A 15490-nucleotide genomic window follows, 5' to 3' on the forward strand; every position below is an offset into this window, starting at 1 on the left:
TCCCTCAGCAGGAAGCCCTGTGTGCGAAATCAGCCACTCTGCTATATCCACTCTCGGAAAGACCTGGTGAAACTAGACATGGTACGTTTTCGTTGTATGATGACTTCCTTTCACTTTTACTCGGATGGTTGTAACTGATTTTCAGACGCAGGTTCATGCCCTTGTGTCGTCATTCTTTAAAGCGATTCATCTCTTCGATATAAACTGAGCAGTGTTGCGTACCAGAAACCGAATATAAGAACGTACACACCGAAGAGTGATTGAAAAACGAGTTGTGAGCACGATTTTTCGTTTTCTCAATGAATTTAAAAACTCGGGGCTCGATATTAAAGCTTGGATTTTTTATTAATTTTTTTTAAACAATTATTTCACTTACTTGACCGGACACGGAGCCTGGGAATGGCAATGGCAAAAAATGAATAATAACGATAATAGTAGGCTTTATTTGTGATCTAGACTTTGATAGTCAGTTATAACAGTGTTCTTCTGCTGCTTAAGATAATCTAGAGCGCACGCAGCGGAAAAATCCGCCAAGTTCAGGTTTAAACAAACAGCCGCTTAGAAACGAGCGTGACCAATCAGAATCCGGTTCGACTTTACCGCGGGCTGCAGCAGTGAAGCGAGTCATTTAAAATTTTTCTCCAAAGCAATGATTCTCAAGCCTCCGCAGCCCGGCCAAGCGCCTGGGAAAGCATCGAACTAAAATAAATAACTCAAAAAGGACCACTGGATCTAACACGGGTTATGAAAATGAAAGGGAGAGGAAATTTATCGCCGCTCCGTACACTCGCTGTAATGTCACCGTGAACGCCGTAGCTACGTCGTAGCGCGACCCGTGAACGCCGTAGCTACGTCGTAGCGCGACCCGTGAACGCCGTAGCTACGTCGTAGCGCGACCCGTGAACGCCGTAGCTACGTCGTAGCGCGACCCGTGAACGCCGTAGCTACGTCGTAGCGCGACCCGTAAACGCCGTAGCTACGTCGTAGCGCGACCCGTGAACGCCGTAGCTACGTCGTAGCGCGACCCGTAAACGCCGTAGCTACATCGCTACCCGGCGTAAGTTCACTTTCCTGCCGTAGAGAATTGAGTTTATTGCACGTGCAATACGCAGATGTCTTTTTGTAATGTTAGACAACATAGAAACAGAAACTTCGGCGTGTTGCTTGAGCAGGTAACTCTTAGTGAATTTAAAGCAACTTGTCATACAATTTAGATTAGAAAAGTAGCTAATATTGTTATATGATATTATTTTATATGTAACAGCTCCTGTTTATTAGTCACGGGGACAAGTGCTTTCAGGTAGGATCCACTTCTGACCCATGAAGATTGCTTTCCAGGATAGCAGCACGACTGTTTGGTGTGCTGCTGTGTTCAGTCGAATGACTCCAGTAAGGTGTTATGAGCTGATAAAACACTGACGAGAGTGTATTGCTTCTAAATGATTATATTTACACCACTATTGGGAAAAAAAAGTCCTTTTTATCGGGGCAAGTGAATGACGGATTTGCTAGTCTGAAGGACGACCACATGACCATGCTGTCAAGCCCTGAAACCGCAACATTAGGGAGGTATTATTATTATTATTATTAAATTCACAATAAATGATAACGAGTTTAAATGCACTTATTTCTCAACCTGGAAAAGTGTGTGTGTGTGTGTGTGTGTGTGTGTGTGTGTGTGTGTGTGTGTGTGTGTATATGAGCAGAAATCACTAGGTTTGTAGATCCTTTGTCTTTACTCCTCTTATACCACGGCAATTTGGCAACTCTTATCATCATGTCCCACTTCTCTGTGTATAGTTACATTTAATGTTCTGAAACGGATAAGATCCTCTACTCATTTACATTATGGTTGCAGTTAGGTTTATACAACGCTTTTCTAGACACTCGAAGCGCTTTACGTAGTATGGGGTGGAGAAATCTCCTCAACCAGCACTAGTGTGTAGAATCCACCTGGATGATGCGACGGCAGCCATCGTGCACCAGAACGTCACCACACACCAGATATTAGTGGAGGAGAGGAGAGTGATTTAGCCAATTCGGAGATGGAGATCATTAGGGGGCCGTGATCGTGAAGGGTCAATGGGGGAATTTCGCCAGGACTCCGGGGTTATACCCCTACCCTTTTACAAGAGGAGTCCTGGGATTTTTAACGTCCGCAGAGAGTCAGGACCTCGGTTTAACGTCTCATCTGAAAGACAGTGCTGTTTTTACAGTAATGTCCCCATCACTATACTGGGGCATTAGGACCCATACAGACCACGTGGTGAGCGCCCCCTGCTGGCCGCACTGATACCACTTCCAGCAGCAACCTTAGTTTTCCCCAGGAGGTCTCCCATCTACGTACTGTCCAGGCTCAACCCTGCTTAGCTTCAGTGGGAAACCAGGCGAGAACTGCAGGGAGATCTGGCTCTGGCATTAGCTGGTTATCGCAGCTCTAAAAAGTTGTCGAAGACCAAACGACCTGCCGTTTTCCGAATACAATCCCACTGATCTAGTCTGTTTTTCCTTTCTCGTAACACAACCGGTGACCTTTTTGTAAAGTAACAAACGTCGAGCGTAGGAAGTCTGGAAAGTTTGACGAGTCAGTCTTGAAAATGTCACACTGTACATGTTTTTATTTATTTTGTGAAGAGTAAAACACTTGCTGGTGTTGTTATAGTTAACTAATAAACAACAGTGTATGAGTCACAGTTATCAACCCGAAGTTGATTATTTTCCTATAACAGCACGTCCCGAAGTTAACTAGTTACATTAATGTTGTTGACCTTCCACGAATCATCCTTCACAGGTCTCTGCTGTGTTGTATGAACGGTTTTACGCCCTGTACCGCCGTTACACAATCAGGCGGTGTGGTGATGTAAATTTTTTTTCCCCCTCCTCACCAGCCTTCCTTTTTTTTCTTTTCCCTCTCTTTCGATATGAACAAGACCAAAATAAATTCAGCTCGTCATGTTACAGAGAACCTGCCGCATGCTCCGTCCTGAAGACGTTCATAAAGTTACAGCTTTACGTCCAGCTGTTTGTTTGTTTGTTACAAGCAAAACACCGGAGACTTCTTCCGTTAACGTTAAAACTTCATCGTATCAGCAATTCCACACGTTTTTTAATCAGTTTATACGTAGCTGAGACTTTATTCAAGGTGTTTCGGTTGAGTTGTTTCAGACGCTGCATCCAGACCGGATCGTGATCCGAGATCAGCCGAGCGCTCGGCTTTCGCACTCCTCTGACTCATCGCTGCTCGTCAGGATGGGGAGGATTCTTGATTTTTATTCACTCGGGTCTCGGGAGATAGCATGTTTGGCAGCACGGGCGGGTTGAAGGAAGGTTTACGGTAAAGCCGTGGCGAACGCATTAGCAGGAAGAGCGTGTGTCCGATTTCACACATCGGCGTCAAAATGGAGGCGATGACTTGGTGATTGCTCAGAGGCATGTTACAGGGCCTCAGTTACAGGGCCAGTCACGTCTGATTAAGTCACGCGGGCTGACAGATGGATGGCGCGAATTCTTGTTGTGTATGAGAGTGTTAGAAGACCAACGCTGCGTTCCACTTCACTCGGAAATAGGAAGTCTGACCTCGAAAAGATCGTTTTCGACAACCGTGCCTCCGAGCTACTGATCTCCGGAGATAAGGAAACGGAAGGAGGGCGGACAATGAGTTACGACCTTCAGTCAAATGCATTCGTTGGTCTTTAGAAACTAACGTAGCCTGTGTTTTCATAATACAACCACAGCAAGTCTTTGAGGGGGAAGGGGTGATATTAAGTTTTTGTGACTATTAAAACACTTTGAGTGCAGTTATAGTAAAATAATCGACGACAGAGTGCTGTGATGAACCCGGAGTTGATTATTTTCCTGTAACGGAACGTCCCTAACTGTTTTATTCCACTTAACCTCATAACACAATTCTCTGTTTATAAAGACAATTCTCTGTTTGTTAAGTAAAGGACACACTGTATGTTTTTATCTGTTTATGGTTACGTTTAAGACTGTTGAACGCCCACGAAACATCTTTCACGAGTCTCGGACGGGTCGTACTGTGTGTGTGTGTGTGTGTGTGTGTGTGTGTGTGTGATCGAGTTTTACTGGATTGTAACGCCGCTACGCAATCACGCTTCTTACTTTTCATTTATTTATTTCTTTGTTTGTTTATTTGAAGCTCTTATTCATACCTCTTTCTCACAGGCAGAATGATCATCCTTTCATCATCAGGTAGAAGCACGAGTAGACTTGTGGTGTTGCGTCAATGAAAAATAAAACTCAAAGGATCTACTGGAAGCAAACATTAGAAAATCGTGCACTCACACACACACACACACACACACACACACAGAGAGAGAGAGAGAGAGAGATCACTATGACGCTTGTATGAGTGTGCACGCTTTTAGAAGATACCTTTTGGCTCTTACCTGAAATGTGTAGGAGTGTTATGACAACCTGACCCCGGTAATTACAGGTGTCTGGGTCATCACTGGGGTTCGAATTAAGTGGAGAGGGAGACTGGGAGGAAGTGGGTTGGTGATTACAGTCTCGCTTAACGTGATTGAATAAGTCTGCGTGATAGGATGTTGTAAATGAGAGGTTAAAGGAGTTTATAATTAACGACCCGTCTTGTCTCCTAACAGAGATCCCAGCGAGGAGTGCAATGGAATCGGCGGCGCTCTCCCTGCAGAGGCCGCGCCCGGCTCGCGGCTGAACGAGTGGTGTCCCGTGGCCCCTCCTCTTCTTCCTCCTCCTCCACCTCCTGCATCTGCCCCGGTGCCTGTGCTCCATCCGACCAGTATGGGTGACGGTCTGGACGCCGCACCGATGTCAGGGAGCAGCAGCAGCAGCCAGGGGCAACCCCAGCCCCAGTCTCAGCCCTCTCACGCATTCAACCCCCCTCCCCCGGAGATCGTCGATTCATCACGGCCAAAGCGCCAGACCAACCAGCTGCAATATCTCTCCAAGGTGGTGCTCAAGACGCTGTGGAAGCACCAGTTCTCGTGGCCCTTCCAGGCTCCCGTAGATGCCGTCAAGCTAAACCTGCCTGTGAGTGTTCAACAAGTTCGTCGAGTGACAAATCTGCGACCTCACGTTGTTTTAATCCTCATATCCCTTTCCCTAATGATGTACTGAATTTGGTTATCCTTCATGCCAGGGTACCAAGGGTACAGAGCAAACATGTGGGTGGAGCTAGAGAACATTTAGTAGTCAAATGGATTTGTCCCAGAATCGTCACTCGAGTTTAAAAATGAAAACAAGGGCCGTGAACAGCTTAAGAGGAAAAAAAAAGTGTTATGATAACGCTGTGTGGTGAGCTAACCAGCAAGTTAAAAGCGTTAATACTAAAAAAAGAATAACACATAAGTGTATAATTATGCTCTTCTAACAACGTAGCACATCATATTTATACCCCTGATATATATATCAAAAAACCAAACAAACTCTGAAGTGTGGTGTTCTCTCGTCACATCGAATGCAATATATATATTCTTTGAGTCTAAAAAGCTAGCGTCTTTATTTTCTCTCCACGTGTTTCACAGTGCGCTCAAGGTTTTTGTTTCATCGGTGCATGCCGTGTTCGACACGCTTCTCTGTGGTTTGAGGTACCGCAAAGCCGTAGACTTAAATATCGAGACTTTGCGAAAGTCATTAAAGATCCGGGTTGTTGAGATTTTCCGGTCCGGCAGGTGACTGGATAAAAAAACTAATCATGAACATGGGCAAGAAGTCTGCTCGTCTCAGATGCCAGAGCTACCGCTTCGTCCTGCCTCGAACGGTTCTCAACCAATCATGCGCTGGAGCTATGCAAGGACCGCCTCCTCGTTTGCATGCTGCACATATAAATAAATATGGAAATGAACACACGCGGGAATAAATAAACATAAAAATAAACGAGTATGTAAACAAATATAAAAATAAAAAAAAGAAGAACGAATAAATAAATAAGTTAAAAAGGAATTAAAAAATAAATTCAGAAAATAATAAATGAAGGGGGGAAAAAAAAGTGGTGCCAAAATAAACTTAGGATTAAATTTAATTAAAAACGAATGTATATTTATCGTCATTTTATTCCTTTATTTATTTTCCTATTATTACATTTATTTATTTATTTTTAGTCAAATTTACAATTTATTTAATGTATAAAATTTATATAGTTTGAGTTCAGTACAATATCATCATCTACATTTTTGTTTTAACCAATATTTATCATAAATGTGCATATTATATGTTGTTTAATTAGTAAGGAATAAAACACTTGGGGTCATGATGTTATAGGAAAACAATCAGTGAAGGGTCGGTGTGATGCGGCCCGACCGGACCAGAAGCGTAGTACCACCCTGAAGTTGATTATTTCCCAGGAACAGCATCTCACACAGTGTTTTATTCCTCTTACACCACAACATATGGTGTACCAAAGATTACAATTAGCCTATCGCATGCATTTTATCCATTTATAGTTGCATTTAGTCATGTGGAATATCCATGAAACAACGATCACTTATGCTATAGCAGGGTATAGTTGTTGACGTTGCTACTATAGAAGCGATAAAACCTATTAGGACGAGCGCTTTTGCATTTGGAACCTCTGTCTAGACCGTGTCGACCAATCAGGATGGAGAGTTCAGGAGCGCTGTAGAATAATGTGTTCAGCATGTGCCAGATAAACATGCGTGATTAAGCGAGGTTAAGGTTCTCTCTCACAGCCAGGTTGAGTCATTTTTGTTTTTCACTTCCAGCAGTTCCCTGCCTCTGATTCACACAGTTCGTAATTTCTGCTCTTTTCCTCCTCCCTTCAGGACTATTACAAGATCATTAAAAACCCTATGGACATGGGAACAATCAAGAAGCGGCTCGAGAACAGTTACTACTGGAACGCCCAAGAATGTATTCAAGACTTCAACACCATGTTTACCAACTGCTACATCTACAACAAGGTAACCGGCGTGGCCGCTCTTCTCATCGCGTGTGCGTGTGTGTGTGTGCGTGTGTGTGTGTGGGGTTGTTAATGGTACGTATCGCCCTCTACAGGCAGGGGATGACATAGTCTTAATGGCCGAGGCACTGGAGAAACTGTTCCTCCAGAAGATTTCGGAAATGCCCCAGGAGGAGAACGAGATTGCCGTCATGACTCCGAAGGGCCGTGGTCGGGGCAGGAGGGACCCAGGTACACACCCCTCTCTCAATGAATCAATGTGGCAACTACAAATTTAACAGTTGTATTTTTTTTAACGAATTGTACTACTAGGACAATCTTATTTTAATCACAATTGTGATTTTTGGCTTCTTTGGTTGATTTAAATGTAGGAGACTATTATTATTATTGGGTGTCTTCGTTTAACTTAACCAGTTAACTAACAGGAGATGTCTGTTTCTGAGTCGTATATCTTTATATTTAGTATTTTGAAAGAGACACGTATGTAATGTGACTCAAGTGCTGACTCTCTCTTGTCTCTCTCACTTGTCTGTCTCTCCTCTCTCTTGTCTTTCTCTCTCCCTCTCTCTCTGCTCTCTCTTTTCTCTGCTCTCTTTTCTCTCCTCTCTCCTTTCTCTCTCCTCTCGCTTGACTCTTTCCTCTCTCTTCTCTCTCCTTTCTTGCTCCTTTCTCTTGTCTCTTTCTCTCCTCTCTCTCCCTCTTTCTCTGCTCTCCTTTGTCTCCTCTGTCCTTTCTCTCTACTCTCGCTTGTCTCTCTCGCTTGACTCTCCTCTCTCTCTTGTCTCTCTCCTTTCTCTTGTCTCTTTCTCTCCTCTCTCTCTTCTCTGTCTCTTTTCTGTCCTCTCTCCGGTCTCTCTCGCTTCTCTCTCTCTCTCCAGGGTTGAACATAAAGCCCCCCGGACCCGGCTTAGATTCTCCGTCGACGACCCCTCAGACTCGTGGCATTTCCAATCACGGAGCAGGGCCACAGACTAGAGGACCCATACCAGGTCCTCCAGCGCTCCCTCCACAGGTGGCTCTGCAGCAAGCTCTACCCCCTCGAGTTCCCCCTACGATCCCCCAGCTGGGTCCTCCCTTTCCGCTCGGCCCTTCAGACTGCAACCCTCCGGGCACCATCATGACCTCGGTGCCTCCCCCGACCCAGACTGCCCTTCCACCCATGCCCATTCAACAGAGTCCTGCACCGATGCTTCAGAGCGTCATGCCTAAAGTGAGTCCTCAGAGAATAAAGGTAACGAAAGTTCAAATCCGGTGAGCTTTTAAAAAGGATTTTAGCCGTCCAGGCCATTTTTAACGTGTATTACTAAATCGTGGCGATTAGTTCGGTTCGCTAAATAGCTGTGTATCGATATGAAGCCCCCTGGATCAGTGGTGAAGCATCTCATTCTAATCACTTTGATTAAGTCACCTCTTTACATGCTTATGTTTTCTGCCCTTTCCATTAATACACACTTCCCTTAAAATTGTACTTTCATAACTCATGCTTTTAACAGGAAATGTATTTGAAAATGCACTGGTGATGAAAAATCGTTGGTGAATTTGTGACTAAGGGCGTTTTCAGACCTGTAGGTCTGTGTTTAAATTGGGGACTTAAACCGGGTCGCGTTCTCTCCTCGGCTCGGTTCACTTTCACAAGGCAACATTTCAAAGTGTACCAGAATGTGTTTACGCAAGTCACATGTGAGTGAACTGTCCTCTCATTGGTCAGAGTGCACCTGTTTACGTTCCAGGGTTCTGTCACAGTTAAACCGTGGTTCATGTTGCAAGCCTTCAGCAAAACAAATGGGTTTTTTTTTTTTTTTTTTACGCAACACAGTTCCCATGAAGCATTGCTGTACAGGTTGGTCGGTTGGGTCGGATTGCTTTCTCGTCACAAGCGAACCGCTCCAGAGCTGGTGAACGAGGTATCGGCCCGATTGCATTGGTGTTAGGGCTGCACGATTACGGCCAAAATGATAATCACGATGATTTTTGATCAATGTTGAGAACACGATTATTCATTGATTTTTGAGACAACTTATTTTTACTGCACTTTCACATTTAAATAAACAGACCGCTGCTTTCACTTCCATGTTGTGCTACATTCCTGCTCATGTACAAATCTTTGCATCAAATTAGACCGGTCCTTAAAGTGCATCATCTCGTAGAAGCAAAATATAAATAAAATTGTACCCAAACTATAGGATAAGTAAAAATAAAAATGCCATCAACCAAATGAAAATCTGCATCAAATACAACAATACGAAGCAAAGCTGGCAGCTCGAGCGCTAAAATGCTAACTCGCTTCCGGGTTTCGGCTTTGCAAAATGACGTCATCCCTGCGCCGCTCTGTGGTGATTGGCTGTCAGTTTAGGAAGCGCTTGATTTGATCTGCGGCGGAGTTTTCTGTGAGCGGAGGACGAACTATAAACGTCAGTATCGCAGTCGATCACGTTCATGTAAGCGTGGGCAGTCAAAATCGTAATGGAGATCGATATTCGATCGATTGTGCAGCCCTATTTGGTGTGGCTTAAACGAACCGAACCAAGGGAGAAAACGCATCAGGCTTCGAAACAAACGCTCCAAACGAGCCATGTGTGGAAAAAAGTTTGTCGTGTAGTGACGCTAATCTAGATTGTAATGTTCACTATTCACGATGCTCAGATATTCAGAATATCTTGTATTACTTGTTAAAATGATGAATTGTTGTCCAAGCCATTTACTGTCTCCTTTTTTTTTTTTTTTGGCCACAAAACAGCAGAGAAAAAGCCAGAAGAGGAAAGCAGACACGACGACCCCCACCGCCAATGACCAGCTGAGCGAGTCGTCTCCCGCGGAGTCCAAGTCAGGAAAGACTCTCCCCCGGCGAGAGAGCGTGCGGCCGTCGAAACAACCCAAGAAAGAAGCGCCGGATTCCCAGCACCATCTGGCCTACAGCGCGCCCGCCGGCCCAAACAGCCCCAAAGTGCTGGAGCAGCTACGCTACTGCGCCGGCATCGTGAAGGAGATGTTCGCTAAGAAGCACACCGCTTACGCCTGGCCTTTCTACAAGCCGGTTGATGTGGAGACTCTGGGACTACATGACTACCATGACATCATCAAACACCCCATGGACCTCACCACCATCAAGGTGAAAATTCCTGACTTCATCGCGTGTGTGTGTGTGTGTGCGTGGAATATTTTCTAGTCTTGTGCAGCGAAAGAAGAGAGAGTCATTTGAAAATAATTATATAACGTGCTCGGAAGGACGTTACGTTATGTTTTTAGTAGAAATGATAGTACTTGGAGCAAACTCGACCAAAACACATATTCGCAAAATAAAAGCCGCTGTTACAGAAATGATTACAAAATTCATCACAGAGTAAAGTGAAATTTAATTAGGGCCCAAGCACTGCAAGTGCCCTGTTGTCCTAAGGATTATTATTATTATTTGTTTGTTTATGTATTTATTTACCTTTTTCGGGGTTTTGGGGGCCCTTAACACGCTCAAAAACTTATGAAATTCTGCACACACCACATGGGCGTGGTGGGGTGGCTCTCTAGCGCCCCCTTTTACACTGTACAAAACCTTGGGGCGTAAATCATTACATACTCGTACGTATATGTACGAAAATCGGTAAACATAACCTTCTCATCGAACTGAACAGCTTTCACGCTGACCGTCATTAGCTCCGCCCAACAGGAAGTCGGTCATTTTGGATTTTGTGGAAGTGCATGTGGTGAACTTTTAAATACTTCTCCTAGGGAATCAACATTGTGGCAAGACAACGAGGACGCAGAGTTGCGAAGGGATTATTGATATCTCGAACGGTTTCGCCATGGCGAAAAAAGGGAAACGGGAAGTGTCTCTCATCTTCTGCATGCAAGGAGTGATTTTAGATGAAACTTGAGCTGTACGTTTTGTACTGGGGGCTGAGCACATGGATGAGACTATTGTGAGTCACGGTCATAGCGCCACCAACTGGCAGCAGGAAGTGTGTTGACTTTGCAATAATCCTCTTATCTTTACCCGAATCGCCTCTGACTCGGTCAGAATAATGTCAAGGCGTGGCTGATGTAAAATTGTTAAATATTTTTGATATCTTATATATTGTTGCCATGGTAATGCATCAAACGTTAACGTTCGTATCTGTTTTCGAGTCCCTTAGCATGCTTAAAATTTTATGAACGTCAGCACACACACACACGTAAGTGTAGTCGGCCCTTAGTAGCAGGCAAAAGCTAAGTGGAGGAGAGGGAGCTCTGTAGCGCCCCCTTTTGACTAAAGTGGTATTACCTACAGTCACCAAACTCGGTACATATATTGAACTCATCAAGCCGGACAACTTTCAGAATGAGTCATTGGCTCCGCCCAGCAGGAAGTGGGCCATTTTGGATTTAATCTGGATCTTTTTTTTTAAAAAAATTGCACGCTTTGCATTTTAAAATACTCCTCCTCTGGGATTCATGCGTCACAAAACATGGACAAAATGATGCCAAGCCACTGAATATGCTAAATTTCAAAGGGACTTTTGCGCCCTCAGACGGTTTTGCCATGTCGAGGCAATCAATCGGAAAAATAATCGGCCGATTAATCGATTAGAAATAATGGTTAGTTGCAGCCCTGCTAATAAGGCAAGTCTTGGTAACAGAGGTGTATCAACACTCATCACGTCTAAAATTGGCTTCCAGTACCTTTCCACTTCTGGGAAAGACATTTCGCATTTACATCTAAGACGATATGTTGAGCAGTCACGATTTATTCGGTGTAGCTTTTTCTTGGGTTGTAAAAAGAAAAAGAAAAAAATGCATATCTTCTACATATTGTAGTTTTATTTATTAATGACTTTAGGAGTTCCCTTGCTATTCCTCGCAGTGTAAACAGACCCTGACGTCATCGCTGCATGCTGTGTTTTGGTTTCCTTAGACACGTTGTCTTCGTGCAGGTATCTCTTGTTTTGACTATCGCTGTTTGTGTGTTTTTGTTTTGTTTCGGTAGGACAAGTTGGACAACAGACAGTACAGAGACGCGCAGGAGTTTGCCGCGGACGTGCGGTTAATGTTCTCCAACTGCTACAAGTACAACCCTCCAGACCACGAGGTTGTGGTGATGGCGCGCAAGCTGCAGGTACACAGACGCACGGCGCCGAAACGCACAAACGTCACGCGTCTTTCTTTCACACCAGTGAGAACTCTTTGCGTTTTTTTTTTTCTTTTTTTTTTCCCCTTCTTTCTTTCTCTCTACAGGACGTGTTTGAGATGCGCTTTGCTAAGATGCCGGATGAGCCCGAGGAGGTCTTTACCCCTGCGCCTGCCCCCGTGCTGCACCCTGCGGCCCCTGTGAAGCCTCAGCCGCCCATCGCCGCCCCCTCGTCCTCCGACAGCTCCAGCGACTCCTCGTCCGAGTCGGAATCCTCCACCGACGACTCGGAAGAGGAGAGAGCTCAGAGGCTGGCGGAGCTCAAGGAGCAGGTGCGGAAAAAAGACGTGTGTTTTTTCTTTTCTTTTGGCCTTAGTGTTAAGGAATAAAAATGTTAAGGAATGAAAATGTTAAGGAATAAAACACTTGGGGGTCTGCTAAAATAGAGAACTAGCCAATGACTGAAGTGGTAAAGTTGCTGCTAACAGCATGAAGTTGATTTATTTGTGCTGAAACAGCATGTCCTGAAGTGTTTTATTCCTCTTATACTGCAGCAATGTTCCAACTCTGAACACTTTTACTTCTTGAAGGATGACACGTTGTACTTTTTATCCATTAATAACTACAGTGTCTAAGAAGATTCTTTTTTAAAGCCTTTTTAAACCCAAGTCCATGTATCAGTCGTTAGCAAAGAAACGATCACGTTAACACAGTGGTTCTCGTAAGTTTACATACCCCTTTGCAGAATCTGTAAAATGTTAATCATTAAAAAAAAGAAGGAAAAAAAAAAAACCGGGATCAGATTTAGTCCTGCCCTGAATAAGCTATTTCACATCACAGATGTTTATATATAGTCAAGACACAATAATAACCGAATCAGCACAAATGAACCAGTTAAAAAGATTACACGCGTTCGATTATTAATACTACGTGTCGTTACCTGGATGATCCACGACATGATGTTTTGTAAGAGTTCTTCCTGAGTCCCGTGTTTATCCTGAGCAGTTAAACTGCCCACTGTTCTTCAGAAAAATCCTCCACGTCCTGCACATTCTTTACTTTTCTAGCATCTTCTGCATATTTGACCCCTTTCCAACAGACTACGTGATGTCGAGATCCATCTTTTCACAGCGAGGACGACTGAGGGACTCGTACACGACTATTACAAAAGGTGCAAACGTTCACCGATGCTCGAGAAGACGACACGATACATTACGAGCCGGGCCGGGGGGGGGGGGGGGTGTTGAATATTTTCCTTGATCAGAGTCTGATTTGAGTATGATTATTTTTTAATTAGTCAGGTCCAATCGAAAACGTGAATTAATCGACAAAATGTGCTAAGAAATGTTTTTTAATCCATCAAAGGCTTAAGAATGACTTCAAACGTGTTTTAATCATGATGGAAGTGTTCATGCCGAACCGTGACAATGCAGCACTACAGAAAATCAACACACAGTGAACTTTAATACACTAGCGCGAAAGATCGAGTGTTAAATCAGCATTGAAGCGTCTGATTAAGAGCGACTGAGTGACAAATCAGCGTTTAAACTGTGATAATGTTTAAAATAAGCTGACTGAGCTGCTGCCACAATTATAGATAAGATATGAGAACGGTGACTCAAAGAAAATGGGGGAAACACCCCCCCCCCCGCCTAATGAGAGCGCTGCTGTAGGAAGGTATAAAAGCATGAGTCACGATTGTATTAATCAGACAGCCTGCAGACGTGTCTCGGCTTTGTTCCGTTTTCAGTGAAGTCTGATGTTTGGTGTCTTAAACCCCGTGATTTTGGAGGTTTTTTTTTTTTTTTTTTTTTTTTTTTACCTTTGGTCGAGGAGATTTTCTACCACGGGGGGGGGGGGGGGTGTAAACTTTTGAACAGGGTGGTTGGTGTAATTTGTTGTTGTTGTTTTGTTTAAATTGTTAAAAAAAAGAAAAAAAAGTACCGCCCTTCAGAAGCTACATCAGATATTTAACATGTTTCCCAGAAGACACAATAACAATTTACACCGATCATTCTGTTCAAAAGTTTACACACCCCTGGCTCTTCATGTACCGTGTTGTCTTCTCGAGCATCGGTGAACGTTTGCACCTTTTGTAACGGTCGTGACTGAGTCCCTCAGTCGTCCACTGCGTGAAAAGATGGATCTCAACATCATGTAGCCTGTTGGAAAGGGGTCAAATATGCAGAAGATGCTGGAAAAGTAAAGAATGTGCAGGACCTGGAGGATTTTTCTGAAGGACTCTTGAATAACCATCACAAAACATAAACACAGTCGTGGATCATCCAGGTAACGACACACAGGATTAAGAATCAAGCGTGTGTAAATTCAGTTATTATTGTGTCTTGGCGACTATATGTAAACATCTATTATGTGAAATAGCTTATTCAGGGCAGGACTAAATAAACAACTAAATGCTAATTTAATGATCGCACTTATTTATTTAAAATTATTAACATTTTTGCAGATTCTGCAAGGCGTATGTAAATTTGAGCACAACTGTATAAACCTGTGATTTGCAGCTGCACTACTGTCAGAGCTGCTGTTAAAGGAAATTAATCAACACCTTCTGACCAATCAGAGTTGAGAATTTAACTACACTGTGTTTTTATATATAGTGTGTGTGTATGTGTATATATAAAATAAATACACACACACACACATGCTATAACATGCAATGTACATAAGCTATAGAGCCTCTTGTATTGCGACATCACACTTAACATTCTGGTTAATTTTCACTGAGATTAAAGTTTTGGCCCTCTTGAGTTTATGGTGGACGTGTCCGGCATCATTGCAGCGTAATCTTTACGCTTACTATGTCCCATGTTTGATAGGAGTCACAGTGTGTCAAGCTTATGTATTCACCTAAAATTCACAGAAGAAAAACCTCTTGGTGAAAATAATAAATAAATAAATCTGTCCTGTGAATTGTGTAGTAGTGCTTGATTGATTTTTTTTTTTTTTGCGTCTCTTAGCCTAGTGCTTAGAGTTTTAGTGCTATAAAACCAGGTGGTTTTACATAACGACTTCTCGTAACGACTGGTCAATCTCTAGCGATGACCACATTCGAGGACAAAATGAGTCAAGGTATAATTATATCACGTTGTACTTCCTGTTTGTGCGATGCAGCTCAAGGCGGTCCACGAGCAGCTGGCAGCCCTGTCTCAGCCCCAGGCCAGCAAACCAAAGAAGAAAGAGAAGGACAAGAAGGAAAAGAAGAAGGAGAAGCACAAAAAGAAAGCCATCCCCGGACTGGACGAGATCCTCGAGCCTCCTTCTGCTCTCCCGACCCCGAAGAGCAAGAACAAGAACAACAAAGATCCTCTGCCCAAGAAGACCAAGAAGCCAAGGTGAGCCAGAGAACCATTTTATTTTTTTAAATAGTGAGAAAGTAAAACAAAAAAAAAGTTAACTCATTAATTCTCCTGCGGTCTAGATGTATATGAAACACATATGTATATGATAGTGTA

The 15490-nt window shown here is 43.6% G+C and overlaps 1 protein-coding gene across 8 annotated transcripts in view; it reads left to right on the forward strand.

The window, feature by feature from the left end:
* The window catches only part of brd4 (bromodomain containing 4), a 64637-nt gene that overhangs the window by 39030 nt on the left and 10117 nt on the right, over positions 1-15490 (forward strand). For 5 of the 8 annotated variants that reach the window (XM_053613545.1, XM_053613546.1, XM_053613544.1 and 2 more), the window contains 8 exons: positions 4626-5031; positions 6783-6920; positions 7015-7150; positions 7798-8150; positions 9657-10028; positions 11877-12005; positions 12125-12364; positions 15150-15370. In XM_053613545.1, the coding sequence (XP_053469520.1) occupies positions 4783-5031; positions 6783-6920; positions 7015-7150; positions 7798-8150; positions 9657-10028; positions 11877-12005; positions 12125-12364; positions 15150-15370 (1838 nt within the window). In that variant the 5' untranslated portion in view covers positions 4626-4782. The remainder of the gene's footprint in view (positions 1-4625; positions 5032-6782; positions 6921-7014; positions 7151-7797; positions 8151-9656; positions 10029-11876; positions 12006-12124; positions 12365-15149; positions 15371-15490) is intronic. The other 3 variants (XM_053613541.1, XM_053613540.1, XM_053613542.1) reach the window with 3 other exon arrangements.

This window comes from Ictalurus furcatus, chromosome 24, assembly GCF_023375685.1.
Source record: "Ictalurus furcatus strain D&B chromosome 24, Billie_1.0, whole genome shotgun sequence".
Classification (NCBI taxonomy): Eukaryota; Metazoa; Chordata; class Actinopteri; order Siluriformes; family Ictaluridae; genus Ictalurus; species Ictalurus furcatus.